The sequence below is a fragment of the Scophthalmus maximus genome, chromosome 19 (assembly GCF_022379125.1).
Source record: "Scophthalmus maximus strain ysfricsl-2021 chromosome 19, ASM2237912v1, whole genome shotgun sequence".
NCBI lineage: Eukaryota > Metazoa > Chordata > Actinopteri > Pleuronectiformes > Scophthalmidae > Scophthalmus > Scophthalmus maximus.
The window spans coordinates 17,721,969-17,749,964 of NC_061533.1; the positions used below are offsets into that span (position 1 = coordinate 17,721,969).

At 42.9% G+C, this 27,996-nt stretch overlaps 1 protein-coding gene across 2 annotated transcripts in view; it reads right to left on the reverse strand.

Annotated features, from left to right (window-relative positions):
• The window catches only part of LOC118314092 (tetratricopeptide repeat protein 28-like), a 164,502-nt gene extending 138,267 nt beyond the window's left edge, over window positions 1-26,235 (reverse strand). The window contains exons 1-2 of one of the 2 annotated variants that reach the window (XM_035640234.2): window positions 25,864-26,235; window positions 23,058-23,357 (exon numbers count right to left, since the gene is read on the reverse strand). In XM_035640234.2, the coding sequence (XP_035496127.2) occupies window positions 23,058-23,357; window positions 25,864-25,893 (330 nt within the window). In that variant the 5' untranslated portion in view covers window positions 25,894-26,235. The remainder of the gene's footprint in view (window positions 1-23,057; window positions 23,358-25,863) is intronic. The other variant, XM_047329206.1, reaches the window with a different exon arrangement.
• Window positions 26,236-27,996: the final 1,761 nt, after the last annotated feature.

A 27,996-nucleotide genomic window follows, 5' to 3' on the forward strand; every position in this document is an offset into this window, starting at 1 on the left:
GTCACTGGGGAGTGGGGATAAGACAAAAAAAAGAGAGCTAGACAATAGCACAGAGAGCTGTATGATAAAGGTAATGTTGAGCTATGAAATATGAACTAAATCCTTCTTTCATCATCCCAACATAGATCCAAATCACAATCTGACTCGGTGCTTATCAAAAAAAAAAAATCGACTGACTTATTCCACCTCATCTGATCACGATCTCCCCGTGAATAACTGATGCATTTACCGCCCGCTTTGTAATTGACCCAGACCTCGGGCAGGGCGTGACAGAAATCACACCGGCAATCAGCGCGATAATGGATTAAGCCCATGTTCATAACGGGGAGCGGCTCCTGGCAGCGAAAATTAGCAGCAAAGGGAATCCTTCAGAAAAGCCCCATAAGCACCTTTGGTAGAGGCTACAAAAGCTGCCGCTAATGTGCACCGCGCACAGGAATTCCTCTGTGTTCCTGTTTTAATGATAAGCCTAAAGTCGTCCCACCCATCTCAACACAAATCAATGTTAAGGAAATACTCCGGTTTCCGCCGAGCAACAGCCATTTCTGCCCAGACAGCAACGGGGGGGGGGGTTGCACACCACAGGCTATGATTGGAAATTTAATAAGCAGGCCAGGGAAGTAGCCCCCATGCTCTTTTGGGTTCCCTGTACCGTTCATGCAGGGTTTATAAAACCAGAGGCCTCAATACACCAGTAAATTAAACTCTCCGCTGGTGGGACACAAGCAGCAAAAACAGCTTCTTTGAAATCAATGCAATCATTACGCATTTTTATGACCTCAATACATTTATATCGCTGTGAAATGCTATGAAAATATGTGGCGGGGCTTAGGGCTTCTTCATTTGCACGGTGCTTGGAGAGCTGTGTTATTCACATTGGTGTTTCTCCCCTATACCTTCACATCCTGTTTCCCTAGCAATTCTGTTGTGAATTATTGATGTTACCACCACGTCTCTCCCTCCCCTCCCTCCCCCAGTCCCTCACACACCAGCCCTCTGCACGGATCTCCGAGCTTCACTGAGTCTCCCAGGAACACTCACTGCACACAATCCCAGTGACAATATCCAATAAAGCAGAGCAGGGGGAGGGGCGAGATGCTCCCTGACATTTAAATCAATTGCTTTCTTACACCAACTCTATGATTTTTAATTCATCTTTATTACCAACCTCACTGCAAAGCCTGAGGCAGCGTTCTGGTTTCTATCACGGTAGAGAGAAACAGCAAAACAGCTAAATGCGTTTCTCAATATCTGTTGTGGTATTTCAGCCCAGGTGGCAAAAAAACATGCAGCCTTAATATTAATATAACTTAGTGCGGTGATGCTCCTATTGTTGAAATTCAAACAGTGAGCTCTAGCTCTGGGTGTCAGTTGTTTGTTAATGTTTCATCCTGAGATCGCTATCTGCAAACAGTGTGTTTAACAGAAAAGGCACAGATGTGTATGAATTCCCAAGGTCTCTGAATGTATGTTTTATTGCGCTGCCTCCGAGAGGCTGTGGAGAGGGGGGGGTCTTGCCACCCTGAGAAGAAAACGACAGTAGCTGCTGCTCCTACCTGTAGTGTAAAGAAAATCAAGTACAAAAAAACCCAGAACAACTGCATGATTTGTAGATCATGCATATATTCAACTGTAATTAATCTGTTGCGGCTACAACTGTATTGGATTCATGAAACATTCTGTGCGTTCTCATCAGTTGAGTGACGCCAGATGTTAATGGTCATCACCAGTGTTCCTGAAATCAGTACAAATGATATCTAACGCCTGTATTTGACTGGACACCTCCACTAATCCCACTACATCAAACAACATGAAGCAGATCATGACGCCTTTACATCCAAAGAGAGTTCTGTTTCGCTTCCAATCAAGTAAGATCTATGTTGATTGTCAATGTCAGCTCAGTTCAAAATAAGTATAACTAAAACCATTTTCTTATTTTGAGAGGTCCTGTTGAACGTCAGTATTAAATATACTATAGCGACTAGCCATCTTTAATGATTCACTTTTTTTTTTTACAGCAAACTCCAAATAGCTCTGGGTATCATTTGCAATGTTTCTAGTGCCAGGGTTAGTATACCAAAATTATACTTTTATACTTTTATTTCTGTACTTTACTTTAAGGAACTTAAATATGTATTCCTGGAAGCCAAATCTCTGCTAAGCTCTATTTACCAGTTGCACAGTTAATATGTGTGAAGGAAGGTAACAAGAAAGTTTAATCACACAGGCACCGAAAGCTGATATGCAGCTCAACATCTCTACGGCCTTCCCTGAAATACAGACAGTAGTCAGGTTACACCATGTGCGTAAATGTAATCAGCGAGAGATGAAGAGTGTGAAGCGAAACCATCGTCGATCACTATTATCATTTATTATTCATACCTCTTGTTTCACGACGCCGTTAGCCAAGGCAGTAAACAAAACATGGCCGGCATGTACACACGCACATGACTTAAGCCCACGCTTTAATATTTGATGAAGCTGAGACAAATAGTTCCCCGGTGTGAAAACCGATACACAACAATAAGGAGTCGACTTAAACAAAAACAAAAAATGAAATGTTCTAATGGATGTGTTTTGTTAATGGTAAGTGGCGGCTGATTTATACTGACAACTCTTGTCCGGGGTATATTGGCATTTATTCCCAGGTGGGCCTCACTCTATATCACCTCTCAGGCCACCGGGCACTTAAACCAAATTGCTTAGGTAAATATCCAACAATATATATTGATCACACATAAAAAATGTGCACCAATTAAGTAACACAAGATTCCATGGCAAAAGGACAATAACAATGTTCAACGGGCTAAAGCATCAGAATGTTGCTGACGTCTGCGGGTGTAAATTATCTTTACGTTGGACCTTGCTCAGCAGAATGCAGACGCTAATCCTGCGCCTGAATCGTAACACACAACACGTTGCCTGCTGTGTCGTCTGAGCTTTCAGAAAACGCCTGGAGCGCGACACTGGCAAGACGCAGAAGCCGGCGAACAGGTGAGGCACAGGGGGAGAATCAAACGGCTTTATGTGCTGAAGCCCCCATTGCTGTCGGAGAAAGACAATACCAGCCGGGGTAAAGACGAAATTAACAAATGGAGGTGTTAGTGCTGCAGTGAGGAGCCACGAAAGTGAGACAAGGACAGGGAGAAGGCGAGATAAAGGAAGCACTAAAATGCATGCAGCACATTAATTGTTCATGAGGAGGTGCGTACGGGCAAACAAAGCTGTGATGAATGGTCTCATTTGTGTGATGAGGAAAAGGCCCCGCCCAGCTTGTCTGCAATCCGGCTTGGGCCCCCTCTTTGCTCGGCCTTATGCAAATAGGGACCTCCATTAGCTGTGTTAACAGGTAACTGCTCGGCGGCGACCCCCATTGACCAGGCCGCCACAGCGAGGTGATGGATGGTCCACGGATACCGAGTCAGTGTCGCCTAATGCTGATAGAAATATTTAAACGTGACTCACAATGAAGAACAGCAATCAAACACTTGAAATAATCCCTCATCTTTTATCACTTTTACGCCCCACCATAATACATAGAATCGCACACATGTAAACAAGAACGCGCACACAGCCCATATCCCCATGTAGGAAAAACTCGAAGAGGAAGCATAATTAAATTATGAATCATTAATGATATGACGATTCTCTCTTCCCCTATTCCCACACAGCAATGTCTCGGCAGGGCAAATTAGGGCCCCCCCAATACTCCAGACCGAGTGTTTCTGCACCAGACGTGGCCACATTAATAAGGAGAACATCTGACAAATATGGAGAGCTGTTTATTGAGGAAAAACATGCCCCATGAGACCTCACTGGAGGATTAATGGGACGGGACATGCTGCATAATCAGATGGAGAGACAGGAAGGTGAGGGAAACATAACTTAACAGGAAAAAAAGCATAAAGAAAGACTCAAAATGGGGATGCGCTTTACTTCTACTCTCGTCTATTCACTCAAATAAAAATAAATCAACGATGAAGACAATTGAAAAACAGCCAGTTCTGCTTCTACCTCTGGATCTGCTGAGTAACAGTACAAGACCTATGCTCAAACAGACAATTAAAGCTAATCACATATCGCAATGTGCTCTCATTTTAGTGAGCAGCAAACAATTTAAAGCAGACAGGATTGAGATCAGGTAAAATGGCGTCGAAACAATAGCAATACCATATATTCCTACACGCCACTGCACCGCTGCGAGCGGCCGCTGGTGTTGTGGTGACGCTCGCCGTCTTGTGAGCTGATGTCGCCAAGGGTCAGGTTGACACCTGTGCTGTGAATAATGCATGACCGTGTAAAAGGCCTTTTTTATTTTTATAAAAGAGCAACCAAGGGAACAGCCTCCCCCCCCGACCAACAACAACAGCATGAACCGAAGGAAAGGGGTATGGAACATGTATCATCGCCTCCACTCGGGAGTGAGGTGCACAATCTATGACATTGAAATATGTGAGTCACATCACCACGAAGCTAATAAGTCATGTGTGCCCCAGCGCCACCAAATAAGGAAACCTGCACAGTATGTTGAATACAGATGTGCTCGGAGGAACAAAAGGTCCATAAATGAACAAAGAAACTCCGGCTTAGTGCACATTACTGCTGCACCAACATTCACTAACCATTTCATAAGGAACATTACCCAGTGGTAAACTGTTCCTTCGGTTGTTTACACAGAGTATTTTCCTTAGCCACTGGACTGTAAAGATTTACTGAAAGCAATATGACCCGAGCTCCAAATCTTTTTCCCGTAATAAATCGGTTGTGCACATTGCATGAACATAAACATGAACACAATCATCAAGTAAACAATGGAGCTGAAACAAGTGATATATGCTACCTGGATATCATGACAACTGTCAGTTAAACATTATTACTGAAATGTTATTGATAAATGGATGTAGTGCCCATTGTCTGCATGAAACAACAGAATGAGGAGCTGTCTGATCTTTCATTTCATCGGTGTCATGTGAGAGTGATGTGTCTCTATACAATTTGATGGCCAGTCCCATCTTTCTATAATGTGCCATGTGAAAAAATGAGAAAATGATTTTTTTTGTGATATTGGTGAGTTATCTCTTCCACCATCGCCCCCTGCCCCCCCTGTGCATCTCGCATCCTTGTCAGACTCTTTCAGCACAGGAAGTGTTTCTCCGTGAGTGACAGGAACACGGCATTGAGGCACTGTAATCCCGGTCCAGTTTTCCCCTCTGTCCCCCGAGGTTTTGTGTAATCTGAGCCAGGTTCCAAAGGATGCACATCTACGCTCAAACACACACACACGCACACAAAAATCCCATCCCTCCTCATCCACACTCTTATCACCGGCTTCGACCCTTCACCTCAACTCCAAAGCAAGACTCTTTATTAGTCTGCCACATCCAATAAAACCTGTATAGGAGAAAAAAGAAACCTCCGCTCCCTTTGAGAGGAGAGGTTTGAGACGGCTGTATCAGACTTTCTCCAGCCACATCATAGCCCATCAAGAGGCACTGATAGGGTCACGTAACTAGCCCATCATCCACCCAGTAACTACCGATGCTCTAACGACCTGGGGTGTTAAAAAAAAAATCTCAAAAAGATAATATTTTCACTTCAGGGTAGTTTTCTACCCAAATAAGTGACAGAAATGTTAAAGCGTTATTAGCAGATACAGAAAGAGTGAGTGATTTTAACCTAAAATAATCTGCTTGCAGCTCTGTTGAGGATGTATTTAGACTCAGTGAATGTGAACAGAACAGAGAGAATGAAGCTTGGAGATTTCAATGTCAATGAGACATTGCCATTGAAACAATTCCTCCCGGGGAGAGCGTGAATGTGTGATCCAAATTCTACGCTGATCCATTCGACAGTCGACTAGGGATTTCATCTAAAACCACATGGTGGCACGAGATTAAAAAAATGAGGGGATTGCTGAGAGTTATCCATTGAGTCCATAGAGGTTTATCCTCTTGGGATCATGATTGTCATGTACAAAATTACACAGTGGTGACCTGGCCAACCAACAAATGGACCCTGAACTGACGTTGCCATCCCTAGAGGCATGCATGGCTAAAAATCACAAGGAGAGCGTGATCACACAGAACATTTGTGGTCATACGATGCCCCAAAAAATACAAATACACATGTATTGTTCTGCTCGTGAAACTCAATCTGTTTGTGTGTCTGTGTTTTGTCCCAACATTCCCAGACGAACACAGACAGATAGCCTCACACACACAAAGACACACACACACACACACTCGTACACACAGATGGATCACATTCCGCCCGTCATAATAGAACCATCTCTGTGAAATGGCACCAAATGGTCCGGGGGTATTGACCATTACAGTGCAGCAGAGATAAAGATGAGAAACGGCGGGGCAATCAAACAATGAGTTAGGATTTATCAAGGGAATGGATCAACAATGATCAGAATGAGAGCAATGTGACCAGAGCCTTTCATCCCCGTTACCGGCAGAGTTGGCAGCACACCATAGCCTTTAGATTCAATTATACCCACATCTATCAGAATTTCCTATCGGAACATCACAGAGCAGATCGCGAAATAGCTTCAGCCTGACGAGCAGGTCAGTTCTTATTAGTAGTCCTATGACACTGAAACTCCTAACTTTTTTTTTCTAAATCCTGACACACTTCTGCTTGTAATCAAATCTAGTACCTAGGTAACGTAGGGCCTCAGCAACAGGCGAGGGAGATGGTTTCATTATCGTTCGCAAACGAGAAGAGTTAAGGCAACTCTTTCCACTTTGTTGTTAACAGTTTCTCTCAGCTCCACAGGTTCTTTGTGGAGTGAATAGAAAGTGAAATGAAAGATGAACCTCTCCGAACATAACCTTCAACGAATCATCAGTGGTGCCTCAGCCTTGAATTGCTCTGAGGCAGCCTTCAATTAGGATTTAAGCCGCACACTTGAAAACGTGTGACAATTCACCAGAGGTGCTAAAATGTTCCATTTTGATACGACTTACATTACCGTGAGACACACACTGAGGTTCTTAAAGCGACACCAGGTGATTTCAGCCGAGGTAGTAAAACTTAACACAGAACCGATGTAGCAAGGAGACAGCGACAAGTCAAAAACAATGAAGCCGAGCGCGTGATTCGCACTGGTGCTGTGTCTACCTCTACGGACCAATCACACTTTCCCAAATGCCCAATTAAAAGTGTCAGACAGAGGAGATTCCCCTGAGGGCTGTGCGCCGCCACAAAATCATCCTCTTTAATTATGCTTTGTTGTAATATCCACTCTGTTAAGGACTTGCAGAGGAACTATAATGTCACCTTTTTTTAATTTAGTACCAACTGACAGCTGACAGAGGGATGTGTGCGCACATTTAATTCAGAAGCATCGGGGGATGTATGTAGCCGTATACACCCCCATCAGGCAATGGTAATGCTAATACAATGTTTCATATTGTATAATGCCATTACATATTGACATCATTATGTCATTTATGCCATACGATTTTTTCCTACCATTACCATTTTCTGATTTTATAATGAGCCCTATCGTTTGCGTAGATATCTTGAAAAATGTGTGTTGCGAACGGACCACATTTTGTCGACCTTGCCTTTCACCTTTGAACTATCAGCTCTGTATGTTAATCATCTGGAGATGCTCTCCAAAGTAATATTCCCATCACGTTTGAAAATCTCTCTATGACTCGTCAATTCCAGCCATACACCAGCACACAGGGTCAAAATCCCATAAAATGCACATTAGCACATATACACATTCGCTTTTATGTACAATATCAACCATAGTGTTAATATAGCTGCATGTTACATCACATTATAGGGAATGATATAGCACCTATCCCATACATCTGCTGCCCTATTTTGCCTCCAATGAAAACCGAATGTTTCCACAACCAGACCCAAGTAATGAAACAGTGTTCAACCACAGACTGCGATGGCGAAATCCCATGTGGTACGGATGAATGTGTTGTGCCATAAGTGTTGCTGGGGGGAAATGAGAGCTGTGGTGGTGCTGCGGATGCAAATATGCAATTACATGAAGTACGCAGATGAAATAGAAAGGAGACTACATCATAAATAAACATGTCAGTGCTTAGGGTTAAATGCGTAATTTATTCTATTTATGAGTCAATGAAAGCTGTGGAAGAAATTAGAAACATTCTGACGCCCCATACATTTATATTTCATCATGACGCTGAAGTGTTGGTGTGTCTGTAAACTAACTTGGCAAAGTACGGGACATAAACTATGATAATAGTTGTACATTCAGTGTGCTCATTTAACATCAACTGTGCAATTAAACCATATCAGCCTTTAAAAAACGATCAGTGCCTTGTAGCCACATTCGTCCTCATACCTCCCAAAGCCGAGCGCTAGACGTTCGATGAGGACTCTGTGCGAGTCAGAGTTGCAGGTTTTAAACCCAACTGTGTGTCTTGTAATACGCACTCATTATTTTCGAGTGCGATGTTACACACTGATATCTGAAAATATAATCTCTGTTTATGTTTAAAGTCCCGGTTTGCAAGTTAAAAGTGAAAATTTCCTCGGAATGTTTTGACTATTTTACGGCTACAACTGACCCCGACAAGCGAAAGAGGTCATTTCCGAGCTTTGTTGACAAACTTCCAAAACCAGTTTCCTGTTCTCAGCACATTGTTAGATATGAATTTCCCAAGGACTTGTGCGCACTATGAAGGCTCCGACCTCGTTTAATATGGGTCACTTTGCACGTGCTCTCTGATGCAAAGGAGACCGTTTCAATGCGGCACATTCAACGGAAAAAACTGCCGCCGCCTGCGCTGTATCTTACCTGAAGTTCTAACAGCATAAGTGTCAACACAATGAGGCGTCGATGCTGCATGTGCAGCAAATGCACAAAAAAAAATAGAAATGATGAAAACGTGACACTGCGTCACCCCCTGCTCTCACAATGTAAAAATTACTGCATTGCATTTGTTTCCTCACAACTACCTGACAGGTGGGTTGTTCGGCTTGGCAAAGGACTCAGTGGTTGTAACTGTTCTCTGTTCTCTGTGTTTACTGGAGCACAACCTAATCACATTTGGTCGAAGCATCTGACTGATTCCACCATTTAAGCAACTACAGCCGGCTGCTGCCCCAATTACATCTTTGTGGAGGTCTTGTGCATCTACAAAGTCTATGCCAAGCAAATCTTTTTTCTTTAATAATATTCTTTTCTCCTCTTTTTTTTTAACAGCTTACAGATTGTCTTTCACAAACTTGCATCACTTAACCAACATAGTTAGGTGTCAAGCACTAATTAGGTGGCATTAATCAATAATAAACAGAAACGCTGGAGCGCACTACACCCCAATTATAGACGCAGCCGTTCTTCTCCAGGATTAATCTGACACACTTACTCCTGCAGTCTCTCAAATGAATTTGTAACAAGCATTGAACGACTTAAATCTATACAAGTCACAACACAATCTACCTTTTTTGACAGATGGAGCAGTTAAGAAATAAATGTGTGAAGACTAAAATGGAAGCTGAACTTTACAGCTTCGATTTAAAAAAAAAAAAAAAAATTACTGTTTGGAAGAGATCAAACCTCCCGATGAACATTGAAGATGTTTCTCTGGCTGTTTTTTTGTTATGGGTGTTTATACTCAATAGGCAGATTTCAGTTGGAGTATCGCTCTAATGACACTCTCTGACACTCGTCGGTGCCTGCAGGACGCCACCTGTCTGGATGTCGGCGGACATCAGCATCATTATCGGACTCCCAACTCCTCTGCATAATTGCTTTAATTTTCATAGTAATGGAATATAATGTGGATTCATTAGTAAAATACCATGAGTGTAAGGTGACATTTGCTGACTGTAAATTCATCAAATGACTCATCAGCTGCTCCAACAGCCAAAAGGGGAAACAATGCTACAATTATATGTGTGCAAACAATTTAGTGTCAATTCCCATGGTAGAGATGCTTAACCTTTCGTTTCTTTCAGACGTGACTAGTGTGTGTGGTATCTAGGTATCAGGTTACACAGGAGAAACATGAACACCACCACTCATGACTACATCAGTCCATCAGCCTTACTGATTAAGCAAAATAATATTTAGTGATGGAGAAATTTCTGCTCACCAGTTTGCAAGGTAAATCTGCTCCTTCTGTACTTTTATAAATTCTTAGTAAACGAAGAGGGTAAAAAAGCGATGTTTTTGTTGAATTAATTTAAATGGTAAGAAAAAATTTGTCTTCAGCTTCATTTTCTTATTTATCCATTAATATTTAGATTCATTTTGCGCTGGTATCCTGAACGATTGTCAACGTTGTGTGCCAGGCTGAAGCACAGTCTGTCTTTCATTATTCTGTGTCTCTAAGGAGAGACATGGATCAGGGAAGGAATTATGTTGCGTTTTCTTTAACCTTTCCTTCTTTTGTTTTGTTTTTTACTTAATACTTGCACTCGTATTTGCCCAGCAGGAGATTGGCACTAACAAGAGGGAAAGAGAATTTTTCAAAACAAAGAAGTGGTTGCAAATAGGGGCAACTAGACCAAATGAAGTGGCTGACAGCGGTCCAAATGTGGTTGCCTTGCCCAGGATGACTGCGCAGTCATTAGTGATGAGGAATGAACACAGTTATTGTGGTTAAAGAGCTGTTGTGACTCAGTCCAACACCCCGACAACCAAGAGCCTGGATTAGCTTAATTTGTTTTGTGTGATACCAGGAGTCAGTGAGAAAATAAGTCTTTTCCCTGCAGGGGCAGAGTTTTTGTATTTTTCTAATCACTTGAAAAATAAAGAAGAAGAAAAACCCTGCCTCTGCATGGGAAGTGCAGGAGCGTAATTATGACTACAAAAGCAACTCCAATGCCACGCTTGCATGCGAATGAGTTTGCGAAAAAATGGGTCTAAATCATTATCGAATCAACTTTGAAACAAAAGCATCATTGTGGGTTCCAGCAGGACCAGGTTTGAGCACTGCCAAGACCCCAGTGTGCGACCATTTCAGTCACATGTGCAACCAAAAATCTGTCAAGTTTCCATTAACATTTCCATTTGTCGTACCGGCGCGTCCGACGTTTAGCAGGTCTGTTCACTCTGCCGCTGATTGGTTCTGACCCACTAATAATTGCTTATTTCCTCAAGAGAGAGGCTGCAGTACCTTTAACATCAATCCTCGGCCCTGAAAGACCCAAACCAGATATTTCCCTGCACATGGCAAACTGCAGAAGGCTCTTTCTTTGAGCTGGGCTGACTAATCCCTTTGAAACTCCGTCCCTCCATGTTAGACTCAATGGACAATGGGTCCAAATGTAAAAAGACTAACCTCTGGTACAAAACAGCCCAATAGGTTGCCTGTGCAAGCAGCTCATAGCATTGCGACCCATAACTGTGTTGGGCTGATTACTTTATTGTTGGGCTACCTCTCGTAGCCACAGAGTGGTTAGGATGGCAGCAAAGGACAAAGTCATCCGATGGATGGATTGGTCAACAAGACAAACAAGGACTTTCAAACATCCGCTGTTCATTTCTCACGAGAAACCTTATTAATGGATCCTAAAGCAAGTAAAAATTAAAACTCAATTTTTTTTTACCATTGAACAGGTCTGGTGCACCTGCCACGAAGAGACAAGAGACCTCTATGGTCATATAGGTTGGACCCGTTGAATTTACAGTCCAATGCAGGAAGTTTTGGGCCCCGATTTTTACAAATCAGCATATTTGTCGTTTAATCTAACGTACGAGTCGAGCATTTGGCGGTGAAAATGAGTTTGGTTGTAGTCCATGAATGTTTGCAACGTTGTACTGAACTGTCGCGGACGAGCGGCAGCCTGTGGATAAAGGCATACTGGGGACGTTGGAGAAGTCATGCTCAACTCGGTCCGTAGACGACCAGTGAAAGGGGCAGTAAACGATTTTGGAGAAAGCTTGTTTCTCTCTTTATTGTTGCTGTGATTTTACTGCTCGGTCCATGCCGACTCAGTTACTACTAGGCCGAAGGCCCTGAGTTGCAGGGCCACCGCCTGCACGTCTCTTAAGGTGTCGACGAGTGATGTTTACAAGCTGTACTCGCAGCGTGAGGTATGGTTGAGGCCGTGTTCTTGGGCAACAACCAGCTAAGAGATCTCACTGGTGATTGGTTGTACACTCTTCTTCGTCGTTTTTTAATGGCGGTTGGCAACCAGCGTATTAGGCGCACTAGCTGCACCTTCTGCTCCGGAGTTTTCCCTTTTCCTTTGACAGTGGCAGATATTGAAATAGAGGTAGATGTAGTGACCTCCGCGGTGTTGTCGGTGCGACCCGAGCCATTTCTTTTGTTTTCGATTTACGGAGCCAAGGGCTGCGCTGAAAAACCCTGATTTTTTTTTCCAGCGCTCGCACAGAACCAACATCTAGCAGGCCGTGAGGAAATATTCGCAGATTTAAAAAAACAACGCATATTGCTTTAGAATCGCTTACTGACCCTTTACACTGCCCCGCCACCACTACTGCACAGAAGGTCGAGTGCTGTTCGACTGTTGACTCAAAGTTTATTATATCATTGAACATATATAAGATAGTTCCGTGTGCTATAGAGATTTATGAGCGTTTTTTTTTTCTGGTCACTGAGTTTATATTTGATTGTCCAGCTCATTAAAACAGCAACACACTCGAGTTCTATTAAAGACCATGTGTGGGTGATTTTTAACGCTTGACTGGAACAGCTAAGCCTCTGGTCAAATGCTAAGATTATATCCAAGTCATTTATCAGCTTTGCGCACATAAATACACCACCTGCATTCCACGTTTTTTAAGCTAATACATCTCCCCGGGCACCTCCATCTTGCTTGTGTCGTTGTTGCTGTTGCATTTCCCTGTAAAACTCATTATGGAGAGGGGGGGAAAGTATCTAGGTAAGACACGTAAGTGCAGGCACTCAAACAGCTAATTGTAATAACCTGACACAAATGAGTAATTTAGCTTCCTAAACATGAGCCCTGAGATCTAGAAGGAGCACTTTGGAAACAGGAATTAAGCTGGAGGCCATTACACAGCGAGACACTTGGACAGAAAAAGAAGATCCATCTTTTTACTGGGTTGAATTTGAATATTAAATGGTCCTGCTTTACAGACTGAGGACAAAATCTTTTTCTATTATCACAGAAGTTAACATAATATTGTGCATGCCGCATGCTTTGTTCCCGACTGCCCTCCAACTACAAACGTCCATTATTTATTATGAAACATCTTCCATTAATCATCTATGACATGCCAGTTAATTCGGTAATAACAGAAAAACTGTGTCCATGCAGCACTCACTTAATGGACCAAAATTGGGTCATACTTAAACCAAAGCCTGATTACATTTCATGTTCTGGTTCCACATGGGAGACACTGATAAATAGGACTCTGTCTTCTCCTGATATATTAAGTGATTGCTTCTGAGCGAAACAGTGACATACTTTAAGTGACATATTATTGAACAAATGTATTCTATTAATGGGCACTAACATTTTACACTGGTGTAATACCGCGATTTGCAAAGCACTGTGGCCTGTTTCTATTTACAGTAATGAAGAAAGATTTCCTTATCACTCATTCCACTTTAAGATACACTGTGGAGCTCTTGACAACGAATGGCGGCATAAAAATAAGGTTGGTGGGTTTCCATCCAAATGTAGCACAAATTCTAACCAAATGTAATAGTAATGTAATAACACATCAATGCACTTTCCATCTTCTTGTGTTACACAAATAGTAGGATTTGGTTATACACACGACTTGTCTCTAACCCAATAAAACCCTTGCAGAAGAAGATGGTAAAACCATATGGCATTTATGCTTGTCTGATGTATTAATTCAAGGAACGTAACGCCACTATTTTCCGTCTCTCTAATAAAGCTTCAGTTCATGTCGCACGTCACATCCTTCATGCATGTCATGATGTTCTTGCCGAGTCTGTTTCCATTGCACTTTGTCGCATTTTGCTTTGGCCAAGACACCAACTTTCCCAAATCAGCAAAGTGCAAAAAAATGTTTCATGAAGATAGATGGATGGAAACCCAGCTGATGTTGTGAAGAGCGTGCAGCGCATGGATTAAATATAATGTTCTACCAGGGTGCACAAAGCTCACATGCACATTATGAGCATAATGTGATAAAATAAGCATTTTTTGCAAACTGTGGTACCTAAACAGGTTATGCAAATGTATACAATGCATTTCTAAGTTCAGAAATATGCTACATTGGACAGAGCCCCAACGCTTTGACCTCGGTCATTATCTAACTATGACTGTCTCAACTGTCTGTTTTGAAAGTTCAAGCCTACTTGTGTGTGATATTAACCAGACATTCAGTAAATCCCTTCCCTTAAGGCAACATTGTGCAACTACTTCACCTTTAAATAAAACCTTTTGAAAATCATCATAACCATACCCAGCTCTAGTATGGAGAATGTTGCCTGCTCTTGCACTCTGCAACTTCAGTGATTGGGTACGATCAGCAGCTTACACTGCCAGAATCAGGCCCGGCAAATTCAACAGTTAATGCAGAACTGAAGATCAGGTAAAGCCTCATTAAAAACCAGCGTTTATCTCTTTTAAAATAAATAATAAGAATTACAATCAGAGATTGGTGTGTTTTTTGCAGTGCCTGCAATTCTTGTTCAGGCCAGGGATCCTGAGGAATGGACCATGTTTCAGTTCAGTGAGTGGGAATACAGAGCCAGAGCTCTGGTCGAGCGACTGATGGGCTTTATTTTCTGCACAAGAAAAGTGCTTGACCGCTCGGCCTCAGGAGCACAAGATAATTAATTGTGGCTGCAGAGGCAAAAGTTACACAATGTTTCCTAAAGGATATATAAAATGCATTTGACCTCAGGCCACTTAGACCATATGGAAGCAATTGCATAATTCCCATGTATGACATTGTCATTATAGGTTTATTTAAAAAAGCAAAAACTAGAACAGCACTCAGTAGAGTGCATAGCTCCGCCAAGGCTGAACAATCCTACATGTCAAAGAGGATGATAGGTAAAAGAGGAAAAGGGCTGATAATCCACAACAAACTGTAGAAACTCAGAGATTTCAGCAATATGATCATTGAACAAGACATTGTATTATTTCCAGAGAAAAGGCCCCATAATTCCCACTCTCATTATGCAAAGGAAAATTATTAAAATTATTGGAGCAGCACCGAAATTTTGTGGGTTCGTCCCAGGCCAATGTCCCATCCCCTCTACCGAGTTTGGTGTAGATCCTGCTAAAAAATAAACCAACAAATAGAGATGGGGGAAAAGAACATACCGTCCTTGGCCACGGTAACAACACGAACATTTCTTCTGTTGTGGCCATATTTAAATAGGACACATAAAGCTAACTGAATAAGAGGGAAACTGTGACAACAACAAAAAATGAAATACTCAAACCAGGAGATGAACAGAGGAGTAGAAAGAAAAAGGATTTCTGCCACACAAACACTCTCAGGTCTTGACCCACTTTTTTTCCATTCGAACCGAGTAATAACTACAGCAATGCATCTCTCCAAAAATGCTAGTCAGCCACCTGGAAACAAAATTAGTGGCACCTTTGTCCCTACCAATTTATTTCTCTTGGACGAACCAGGGCATATGAGTCATTCAGTGAAGGAGGTTACGTCATGAAAAGGTGCTGTATGAAACAGACCACGAGCTAGGGGAGGGACACTTTCCACTGCGATGGAAACACAGCCCAAATTTTGCCAGATATGACAATAAGTCTGAGGTATCATGCATCAGCGGAATGGTTGTCCTTTATTCTCTGGTTGTCCTTTATTCTCATCTGCGTTGTAATGTCGGTATGTTTCTGGCATACCTGCTGGCACCGACGCACGAGATAAATGAGAGTCAAGTCACCGAAAGGTTAGAGGTGAAGACGGAATTAGGAAGCAGATCAGAGCGAAGAGAGAAAAAAATTACTATTCATCTTGCCATGTTTATGCAGAGTATACTAATGGGCTTCGTGCAGGTTGCCGTCTGCTCTATCCCATTTCCCCAATGGGAGTGCATCCTCCCTGCAGCAGAGCAAGGTTGTGCTAATTCTGGAGACATCCAGAACTGGGGGCCCGAGCCTTGGCAAACTCCCAGGTGGGAGGGGCCAGCACAATTTGAGGCTGAAGGCAAGATGAACCCCTGGAAGAGAGAAGCATCTTGAGCGCAAGGGGTTACAGGCTCGGAGAACGGTGCAATTGTTTTCCTCATTTCCTCAGGCTTGTAAAGCTGATCCACTATCAACGGAGGGCTGTTATGCCATGAGCATGACAATGAGCTTGCTTTCTCTGGGCCTTTTGACATTTCTTGCCATGTAATAGCAAGCAAAAAAACCTATTAAGCTGGTAATCAAATGATGTATCCGTAGGGGGAAAGCATTCTGAGGGCACAGGCAGCCTTTGACGTGATTGAAAGTTTCTTGTTTCGAGGTCCTTACCTAGGCCTTGATATACTTTTATTTCTTCTGGGACAGAGAGACCGCTGTATTTAGTTTTCTGAATATCTTATCTGCCAAATGGCATTACAAAACAAAGAGAGATTTATCAAAAACTAACAGGCAGTAAAAGTTCACTGCTGACGAAATTAGCCAGAAAAAACACAGAATCCACACAGTGAATTTGGATCCAGTATGTTTTTTGGAACAAAGACGGTCTAAAAAAACCATGCATCTGTCTGTGTTGGAGAGTAGGTGTTGAAAAGCCTTACAGATTATCATCTGAGTGACATCAGCTCCCAGTTGTGACTCATCCATGCCCCCGGGGGGTGGGGGGGGGCAGTCTGGAGAGGTGAGAGCGAGGTCATCACACACACATCAAACCACATTACATCATCTGACCCCCAAAACCTTTTTTTTCTCCATTAACTTTGTAGGCTCCAGCAAAGCACCGATACAAAGTATATCATGTACAGAGGCTATGGTTAGAATAACAGACCAATTTTCTTTTTTTTTATACCAGTGCTCCTGGTGTTTCTTGAAAGCAGATTAAATTTTGCTAAACACTACAATTTGGTGCGGCGTCTGGGTGGCAGAGAGGAAAACCACTTGGCCGCCATCACAGCAAGCAGGATTTTAAAGGCTGAAAGAAGAAAAAAGAAGAAAAAAGAAAATATACTCAACAGATCAACAGTATTGAGTTAGCAGCCGGAGAACAGCAGCAAAAATCTGGCTATAAATTCTACCAATTATCACAGTCATCATTTTTTCATGTTGTGAGAGTCCAGTCTGACAGAACGTGTGGAATGATCAAAAGTCAAATTAATGTTGCATATTACTGAACACTATCACTTGAGATACAAAACACTAGTCAATACGATAAATTGTTAAAGTACCCTCTGATATCTTGGTCCACAATGTGTGTGTGTGTGTGTGTGTGTGTGTGTGTGTGTGCGCACGCGCGCTTGTGTGGTCACTCTCCCTCCACCATGGCCTCGTGCATACGTGCAGCCGCTGCTTAGCCACAACGGCCCTCCAAAGGAAAATGACAGAATTTTACTGCTGCCGCTCATTTCACAGATTTTCCAGACAAATAATTTCAGGTTTGTGCCCACCAGCGCCAACCCTCCGTCCGACCCGCTCTCGCTGGCCTATAATTACACGCCATTCATTTGATTTGTTCATTAGTTCAAGCCTCGGCTGGGTAGAGGCAAAACGGAACCCTCTTATTAGTGGTTCATGACTCCGCTCTCTTCATGCAGGCGCTGCTGGAAAACAGCAGCGGAGCGGTGGGAAGAGGGGAAAGTGGTGGGAAGACCTTATTTTAACCCAGAGCACACAACTTCATGAAGAGAGACAGCAGGCAATGCGTACTGTCATAATAAGAGCATATCCATAAAACCTCTTACATAAAAACGCTGCTGTGGTGTTCAGAGAGGTCAACAAGCTCATGATCGACAAACACTGAGATTGCAGATAACAAAAACTGAAGGCATGAGCCCAATTATTGGCAAAGAAGCATTATTTTCCATCTCATGCAATGTGGTGCTTTTTAGCCAATTTAATCAAATCAAAGTTGCTATAATCATAGTGAACATTCGGTCGTATTGTCACGCAGAGCAGCTGCATCAATACTCAAACTGCTGCACACTATTTGACGATCGTGTATGCTATCAAAGATATGAGTTTAGTTTGGAAAAGTTCATATGTTAAGTCACCAGTGTGTCTATGTATTTTCCACTGTGTATGTGCAACTATTTTGTTACGTCTGCAAATTTTAGCGCGGTAACTTCTGTTTTGCAATTCATACGCTTTCATCATTCAGCACTCAAATCTAAATGTCTGAGCTCCTTCTGTTAACTTCAGAAAGACATAAGCAATTACATCTGACAGGCAGGAGCTCGTGACGGATGTGCAGTTGTCGATGAGCTCCCGTGCCCCATTTCTCACTGTAACCCCACAATCTGAAAGCGCAAAAAGGCGGAAAGCGATTCCCTCTGGTTTCGAGAACTCTACCTGGCGAGAAACTCTCTCTGCAAGGTATCATAATGAGCCTCTGCTGTTTATCTGTAGTCTCATGACTAACTAGAGGCATTCATAATTTAGGACTTTCACCTCACAACTACAGGCAGGTATGCAGGGGGATGTCAGCCGCATTCACCACTTTTAAATCAAAGCAGATTGTGCAAATCATAAATATGCATCAAGGGATATTATAAATATTAATTGGCGCATAGCATGGCCTTAATATAAATATAGGGGTTCAGAATTATGCTTTTATTTTGTCAAATTTGTCACATATTCCATTTTTATCTTTAAATTTGTTCAAGCACTTGGTGAGGAAATGCATCTTCACAGTCGGCAGTGTTCAGTTACAGATTGAAATATTGTCACTGAAATGTAAAACTGCACAGAACGGGCAGGACGGAGAAATGAAAAAATATTTCTGTTGTTTGAAGTCTACGTCCACATCAGACTAGAGCGGCTCTGTGAGGCTGCAGTAAGGCACAGTGGTCCTTCGACCTGACAGCAGCATGCTAACAAGCTCGCAATGGCAATGCTAAGATTGTGATGTTGACCTTAACCCCCTAACCCCAAATAAACACAAGCCACAGCTGATATTCATAGGAATGTTTGGTTAATTACAAAATAAAAAATTATGTGCTAAATGAAAAGTCAGGGGATCACCACTTACTATTCATCCTAAGGGGGACATGAATGTTACAGTGCTTTCAGACGATGCTCCTAAGTCTGGACATTTTCCTGAAATTTTTCATAAGGGCTTATGCGAGAAATGGAAATGTCCACAAATGTTGTTCCGGACATTTTCCGTAACCTCTGCTGCAGGGCAGATTTCCTGAAAATGTCACGGTGAGCCCATGTGAGGATGCAGCAGGGAAATCTCTGGGAAATTCACAGCGATGACTGCAAACAAAAGCACTGCTTTCCGCAGCGGGATTATCATCTAGCCCTGTCTCCTGCCATGCTCTACCCAGATGCCAAAGAATGTTCTGTAAATGTTCCTGTTGTGATGTGTGTGTCATATGTGAAAGGCGAACTGCGGATACTTGTCAGAATCCATTATCCGGACATTTGCCGGAGTCCCTGTATGAAGACAGCTTCCATTCGAGAGTTTACGAGATGTGTCACTCAAAATCCAAAAATATTTTCATTGTAGTGCTAGAGGAAAAGTCAGGGAATCCCCATCGTCAGTAGGTTTCATCCTCTGATGACCGTGAATGTCTGCGCAACACTTCATGGCAATCATTCTCACAGTTGTTGAGATCATTTAGTCTGGTGGACTGACACTGCCACCCATGGAGGATGTTTATTTGCATGATAATGTCAGAGGAAACCATGTTAAAAAAATATAAACGCTATATTACAGAAATGCAAAATATATAATAACCTCTCATATTGCTTCAAAACAAACAAGCAACCTAATACATTTTCTCTGCTCCACCAACCCTACTTACTTCACTGTGATGTTTTCACGTCATTATTGTTCAGCACATCAGAAGTACAGGACAGGTCACCAGAAAGGTATGAGATAAATATTTCATATGGGACGAATGAAAGCAACAAGAAAGGTACAGGAGCTGTAATCACTCTCCGCATGAGATCAAAAGACGGGTTCTTTATTCTTTTAACACGGCGAGACCAGGTGAGAGCCGGTTTGATGCACTCCCACACCGAGCATTACAAATCAGTGGTTTTCATCCACGTGAAAAAGCAGAGTGCTACGGAGAGTGGCGAAGGATGAGGTCTTCAAATCACAAAAGCAATTTTTCTTCTTTCTGTTCCGCGCACAGTGACAGCAAAAGCCGGTGTCATCGCCCAGCTCTGCGGGGGGGGGAAAGAAGCTTCGTTCCCGCTCGACGTGTCAGCATCCGCTCCTCACACAATTACTGGATATGCTGCTGCTGTAATTAAAATCCCCCTTTCAATGCTCCACACACCGTGACCTTTTCCAAGGCAAACACTCATTGTCTCAATTAAAGCCAAGGCCCCTCCACTGGGATGTAAATGGACATTTCTTTATGTCCGTGACAAAGAAGAATGTATGCGAGAAAAGAAAAAAAAATACTAAGCCTAGTGGGTTTCTTCCCATCATCATGAGTGGGGGGCATCAGCGTCAAATTTGGGCAATTAACACTTGAGGAGACAGGATCCCCTTGATAGACACCATCATAACCTATAATCAGAAGATAAGCAAAATGATGGAGACGTTTCCCCTGACACTGCGGTGCCAGTCGTCTTTCGGCTCCCTGGGAACGCCGCTGTCAGCGAGCCGGAGAACGGGGAGTGATGGCAGAAAGGGCTGTTTGTTTAACGCGTCACCGGAACAGCCGCTCAGAGAGGGAGGGACCAGATGGAGGAGCAGCATAGACACACGGAATCCATCTCGAAAAGTGGTTTTGTCCTCTCAGTCACTTGTATGCACCTAAAAAGCACAAACACGCACCGCAGAGAGACGCCGACACGTTTTCCATCTTAAGTGCAGTTGGTGTCACAACTGTATGCCTGTATCAAAAAAAAAAACGTGAGCTTACATTCAACGGTTTGCTCCATGAATTGCTCCTTTTGTACGGTCATGCACGTGAAAGCTTGATTATTTTCCCTCCCACACTGGCTTGTGGAGACAAAATGTGACCCGACACAGACATAATTGTGGCCCCTTGTCTATGAGACGACACCCCTAGTTCGTTCTCGTTTGATTGATGAGCGCACTGCTGTGATTTAATCCCTGTTCCTTCATTTAACATCCAGGCACAGCAGATGGACTGTACAACGCCCAAAGCAGTTCTTTCCCCGAGGCCGACACCTCGAGTGTCAAGACCACTATTACGAGTCAGGTCTTTGAGGCCGAATAGTTGTGATACACTATATCCAAAATGGATATGAAATTACAAAATGATCTAATAAGAACCTTAGTTTGGTTTGAGCTCAATGTGATTTTATTTTTCCTTCATATTTTCTTTAAAATATCACAGAAGAAAAAAAAAACTGGAAGATGAATTTGTTGCGCTCTTGGACTCCACTACATTTATAACCCCACCTCCCACAAAATTCTCCATGATGACTGCGTTGATACATGTTCAAGCACATTTCTACCATAAAGATGAAAGCCAGGCATGATGAATATTACATTTCCCTTAAAACAGCTGAATGTTTTTTAAAGCATCTTGGTAACTGAATTGCTTGAATGTCTTTTTGTCCTGCAGCACTTGGTAAGTCCTTCTTGTTTGACAAGACTGACCCCTAGTGGTGATCAAGAGCCCTAATTCAAACCATGAGCATGCAATCATCTGGATCCAGTGTATAATTGTCAATTCCACAGACATATTAATCGCTTTGTCACGTAGGAAACAAGGGTCGGGCTACACACCGACACAAAGTGTGCTAGCGCAAGCTTTCAAGCGAGAGAGTCGAAAGCTGTCAGGCACTAAATCCACTGTCTAGATTATGACAACCATCCCCCAGTCAGACCACAAAGAGTTCATTGTACTTGGATAGCATACTGTATAAAGAGGAGAAAGGAGAACGATTTTTTGGCGGTGAGTTTTAGTCATAGTTTGGCCTCACTGGCCTCAAAAGTTTGGGAAACCTCTCCCGAATGGACGAGATGTACTGCTCAGACGCTGCGGAGTGAGAAGTGATGACATGCAAATGGGATCATTGTTGTAGAACTGGAACTATCAAATGACAAAGAAAAAGTATTGCACTGAAAAACATCTAATAAATAATAACAGCTGCACAGCAGCAACTCACAACAACAATAATATGAAGAACTATAGAAAACAAGGATTACATTAGTGTGGGGTATTTGTTTTACTATTCCTTTACAGTTGTAAAGCCCATAACTATGGGACAATGCGGCAAGAAGACATTATTATCTATGTAATTAAAAGTGACAGTGTTAGTTCTCACTGCAGAGGCACATTTTCACAGAGAGGGAAACCTACCTTGGCACCGGAAGACAGAAGACCTCAGATCAAAGAGGGGAGGCCACTAATGCATCATTGGTGGCGACAAACTATCATCAATACCACTCTACCACATAATCATCAATCTCTCTCCGAAAAGACAAAAAGTATCGCTCCATGCTAAATCGTGGAATCGATGCATTTCTATCAGTGAGAGGAATTGGTCGCCGAGTGATCTCTGGGGCTGAGTAATGTGAAATCTATCGCAGGTTAGTCCACACGGCCTGGACAAGATCAAAGACAAGACCCCAGAAAATTGTATCGATCAGCAGCCCACCAGAATGAGACTGAGGACTGACAGTGTGAGAAGAATCCTAAAACACTTTGAACCGAAGACAAATCTTCTATTGGTGAGGGGGGAGAGAAGTTATCAAAAGGCTACGATAAGATTTACTATGGTACCATATCTTATTACAAACTGTTCCATTATTTACTGCTATGCTGATAAAATGTTCGGTTTGTCAGCGACACTTGTGTGTATCTATATTTCAATCTATGCAACCAAGTCTTGGTAATTGAAATTGAAATTGGAGATGATATGAACATCAGAGCTCCCAAATTATATTTGTTTGACATTTACAATTCTCGACAATGACACGCTGTAGTTTAGTGCACTTAAGAGAAGTACATTTTTCTGTCTTCTTGCTCGCGCTGTCGAGGCTCACTTACCTTGGGCCACTTGGGATTGAGCTCACAAGCTTTTTCAGCATCATCCAGAGCCGCTTGGTGTTGTCCCATTTTGAGAAGGGCTGCAGAACGGTTACTGTACAGGATGCAGTTCTGCGGGTCGGCCTGCAAGGCCTCGCTGTACAAATGGACGGCCGCCTGGAAGTCGCCGCGCTGACACGCCTCGTTGCTCTGCTGCACTTTCTCCATGAAGTCCGCTTTGCTGAGGCCATACCTGCCGCCGTCGTCTACACCGACACACCGGATGGGTCTGCCCGCTGTCCGAGAACCGAAGATTGAAAACTGGAGGAACGCACAGAGAGGAGTGAAAGAGCTTTAAAACGTGCGACGGAACAATATTTTTTCAAGGTAACTGCCAGGAGTACCTTTGAGCAAGGCAATGTCTTCCTGCTTTTCTACCAAAACTGCTTTACAACAGATTCACAGTCACCAATGGCACCGGATTATAGGGAAGTTTGAACATGCACATGAAGTGTGTAGGAATATTAAATAAATAATAAAAGTGAAGGGTGTTTTTGAAACTGCATGTGACAAACGATAGCACAAAGAGACACAGCATATAAAGTCCGCTCTAAGTCCCACTGTACAGTATTCGATAATATAAAACTTAATGAACAGTTTATCTTTTGGAGTACATTCTGTCTGAGCTATATATATATATTTTAGAATAAGAGGAGTGAGATTGCTGATCATGTAATTTTAGTTTTATCTTATCTACCTTGAGTCTTATTTTATTTCTTATTACATTTTCCCTTGTCCTGCTCCACTTCTTTGCTGCTGTGTCAAATTTAAATTTACCCTAGAGGGGATCAATAAAAGTACATCTTATCTTGTCGTATCGTGTCGTATCGTATCGTATCGTATCGTATCGTATTTTATCTTATTTTATCTTGTCTTATCATATTTTGTCTCAGTATGAGTTAACTCACCTTTGTGTACAAAGGACAGATTTGTCAAAGTTGAAAATATTTGTAAATATGTTTTTTGTCTTACACAATCCGACTATTTCAAAACAAAGTCTGCATTCATTCTGATGTCCTCATTCTTTTACATGTTGCTCTTCAATACAGAGGTTTAGCCACACAACAGTGGTGCATGGTTCATGAAGTCATCTTGATTACGCTGATAAATCATACCTGCCTTCCAGCAAGGCCGGCAGCATTAATGTGGGATTGAATCTATCATTGTTCGAACTCATTTTCACTCCTGAACCAACTGGCAGGCGAACTCTCAGAATGCGAACCAATCATCACACTGATTCAGGTCTTACTATTGCCCCAGCCGACCAATGGAGTCGGATTGATCAGGCGGCTGAGCGTCGTGTCCGTTTAACGTGGACGTTTTCGCTGAGTATTCGTGAATCATGAAATTCATCTCGGGTTGCATGTTTTTTGGGCCGGCTTCCATTCTACCTCTTTCTCACCACACCTCCTCAGACTGAATTCTGGGATAGGGCAGGCTTGGTAATTACTTCCAGAGGCCCAGGGAGTAGAGGCAGCAGACATGAGGGCCTTGGGTATCAAGCAGATTCAACATCAAGTTTACAGAGCCGTGCCGATCAGTTGCTTTCTCGCACCCTTTGACCTTCCTCGCTTCCTACTTTTTCCAGTTCTTCGATTTGTGCTCATCGTTCATGTATCTTCTCCGTGGCTCGACAACACAGGATTGGAAAGAATTGACTCGTCTGTTTCACTTTGGCTGGACTTTCACATGTCCAGTGTTCTACATGTTGTGCCCCGCGTAGCCAACTCAACGGCCACGGATTAGGGGAAAACATCAATATGGCTGCAAAAATCGCCCACGGTACTGCAAGTGCCATGGCCAAAGCCACGCACACCTCTCGGAAAATGCACAAACTGACTGAGCGAGCGAAGTCAGCACCACGACCGACGGCACTGTCATGCACGCTGACATTCAAAGTCTTCCCCGCTCAAGGATGTGCTGAGAAACGCGTCCATTAAAGATCAGTGGCTCCAGGGCTCGCAGGTTTACCCTTCAGCCAGACGCTGACTTGAGGTTATCACTTGGGTTAGGACGAGGGTTAGGAGTTAGGGTTAGGGGTAGGGTTTAGGGTTAGGGGTAGGGGGGTAAGGGTTAGGGATAGAGAGAGGGAGCTAACCAGAGGGTCCCACCTGGGTTGTCTCATCTGGTACAACACACTGGGGGTCTGCCTGCAGTGTGTGGACAGGAAGGGTGGAGAGAGAGAGAGAGAGAGAGAGAGAGAGAGAGGCAGAGGGACATCCCACCAACTTCATCACAAGGAGACTTAACAGGGAGATAACTCGACTCCCCAGGGGCAAATATAGTCCGGACTGCACATATTAGACAGTTTTGTTGGGGGAATTATGTGGATTCACTCATGGCAACAACAACAACAACAACAACAACAACAACAACAACAATCGTTTGCTGCCACTGTGGGAACTTTGGTCAGCGCAGCCCCTTGTGCGTTTCGTGCAAAAACTCAAATGCGCCTTTTTGAGTTCGCAGTCCGTGTTTGTCTACGAGCTGCGAGATCCTCCGCTGGCGTGAAATCACAGGCTCGCAGCGGCGCGGGGCAGTTTGCACGGCTGGAAAGTCGACAGAGCTCTTTTTTACGAGGTTTTCGCATAAGTGGTCTTTTTTCGCGGGGGGGGGGGGTATTTCCTGTCAAGGACGCGAGTTTTTTTTCAAAGTTTTTTTAAGTGGGTTTTTTTTTTTCAGGAGGCAATAACACGCCAACAACTAGGAGAACGGCAGCTCGGTGCCACGGTGCACAAAGTGGTTGTTTCGAGTCTCTTTTCTTTACCTTCCCTTTCAGAGGCGCTTGCTTCTCCATCCTGTCCTGGCTGCTTCGGTTTGTGCGACGGGTTGTCGCTCTCACCCCATCACAATCTTTGTGGACTCGTTTAGCGACTGTTTGCCCATCGAGAGGTGTTCAAGTGTCGCTGGAAAAAAAAAAAAAAAAAATTAAGAGTCCACGTTGCGGCGCGGGGGCTCGACAAAACTGCGAGGGGGAAGCCCACCAAAAAAAGGCAGCCGTGCGGCGTTCAAGAGAAACTTTTCTCAGGGAAAGTGCGCCATGTTGTCAAATCTCTTCCTTTTCTTTTTCCTTTTTTTTTTCCTTCTTCCCCGTGCCTTTTCCCCACTGTTGCCATAGCGGATTTTCTGAGCGCCGACTCGAGGGGGAAGCACGGAGGTCTGAGGGAGCCTGAGTCAGTCGAAGCTCAGTTATTGAGTTAGGCACTCTGGCAACGCATTGTTTTGTTCATAAACCTCTCACAATTCATTTAAAAGAAGAAGAAGAAAGTGGCATTCAAACCAATACACGTTAGCCGGCGTGTAGCTTAGAGGCGTTCAAGGACTCTGTAAGGTCAGGGGTGAAGTCCCAGCTGGACTGAGTGACAGGCAGCTTGTCACATGGGCAAAAGTTGTTGTCACGTCAACTTTGAAGTAACTTGCTCTTGTTCTTAGTCAAAATGATTTTAATTAAGAACAAGATATTGTATCTTTTGTCAATACACATTCTTACTTTTTTTTTCTTTTCCAGATGGCACCTTTTACTTGTATGACTTTCACTCTAAGGAAAACTTGCCATTTTACAGAATCCGCTGCCTGGGGTTTGATTGGTTGATGCAGGTTTGTTTGACCACTGAGTGCAGACAAACAGGAACCTGCATTTTAAATTTAAATTGAATAAAGATTGTTGTCATGAAATTCTACTATGTCACAAGGAGCTGCACTACTTATACGGAGCGAATGAATCAACACACTGGCACTGACACTACTCACCCACTCAAGGCTTTCACATTTTCAAAAGTAATAGGCCGGCATGGTAAGGTGAGCCGGTCTGCATATCAATAAATGTTTATATCTGGCCCCGAAGATTGAGACAACTAGAACAATATGCAGGCATTTTGCAAAACATAAAAGCTACCGTGATGTCGGTCTATAACAGTGCCAGGAATTGAGGCCGACTGATGCAACTCATGAGCTCTGCAAAAAATAAATGTATGTGCAGCTCTTCACCAGCAGATGGTGGAACAGCCCTTTACAGAGAAGCCTTTGACACCAGCCTTTTAACTGCCTAGGAACTAAGTGGAAGTAACTCAGCTCTTGTAATTGGCCGTTCTTTCACAGCAGGCATTTTGTTATGAAATAGCAGGAAGAACACATGTAATTAATAGCAGTACTGATGGCTGAATTGCACTCTTGCCAGTCGAGGGGTTGCCTGATATTGTGCATGCTGTTTTATTGGCACTACTTTAATGGGACATTTAAATGGAATGGATTCATTCTTAACGTTATTGGCTCCACCTGCGCTTTCCCTGCTCTGACAAGTGAAATTGACAAGGGGGGGGGGGGGGGGGGGGGGGGTTATAGCTTATAGATTTGAATATGTCACACATTTGTTATTATAAAGATGATCAAAGTGTCATCACTTTGAGCAGAAGACAGACAAGTCTCGCTCCTGCAGCATGTTTTCAGGTCAGGTCGTACAATGCTTTTATTTTCTGTCATCTGCCCCACATCTACATGAATAGGAAAGGTCTGCTTTTATTGTACATTTAATCCATTGAATTATTAAATCTAAATAACGATATTTAAATAATCACATTGTTACTTAATAACATGAAGATCTAGCGTTTTCACTACAGAGTGGTGCCTTTTGGTTTTTCAACATGTACTACTGATTGCAAAGATAAATATGCAAGCACAAACATCTTAAATGCTCTCGTTGTAAATTTTTAATTAAGGCCCTGCCTTTGCACAATTTGATCATGCCATTAAAATCTCTGACAAATGAGAGAGTTTCCAAAGTGGTGTTTCTCTTCATTCTCTCTTTTTTGGTCAGCTCTTAAGCAAAGAAATAGGAATTTTACCTCCACATTTTATCATGCCATGACATGTTTACAATACATGCATAAGGCTTGATAAGCTC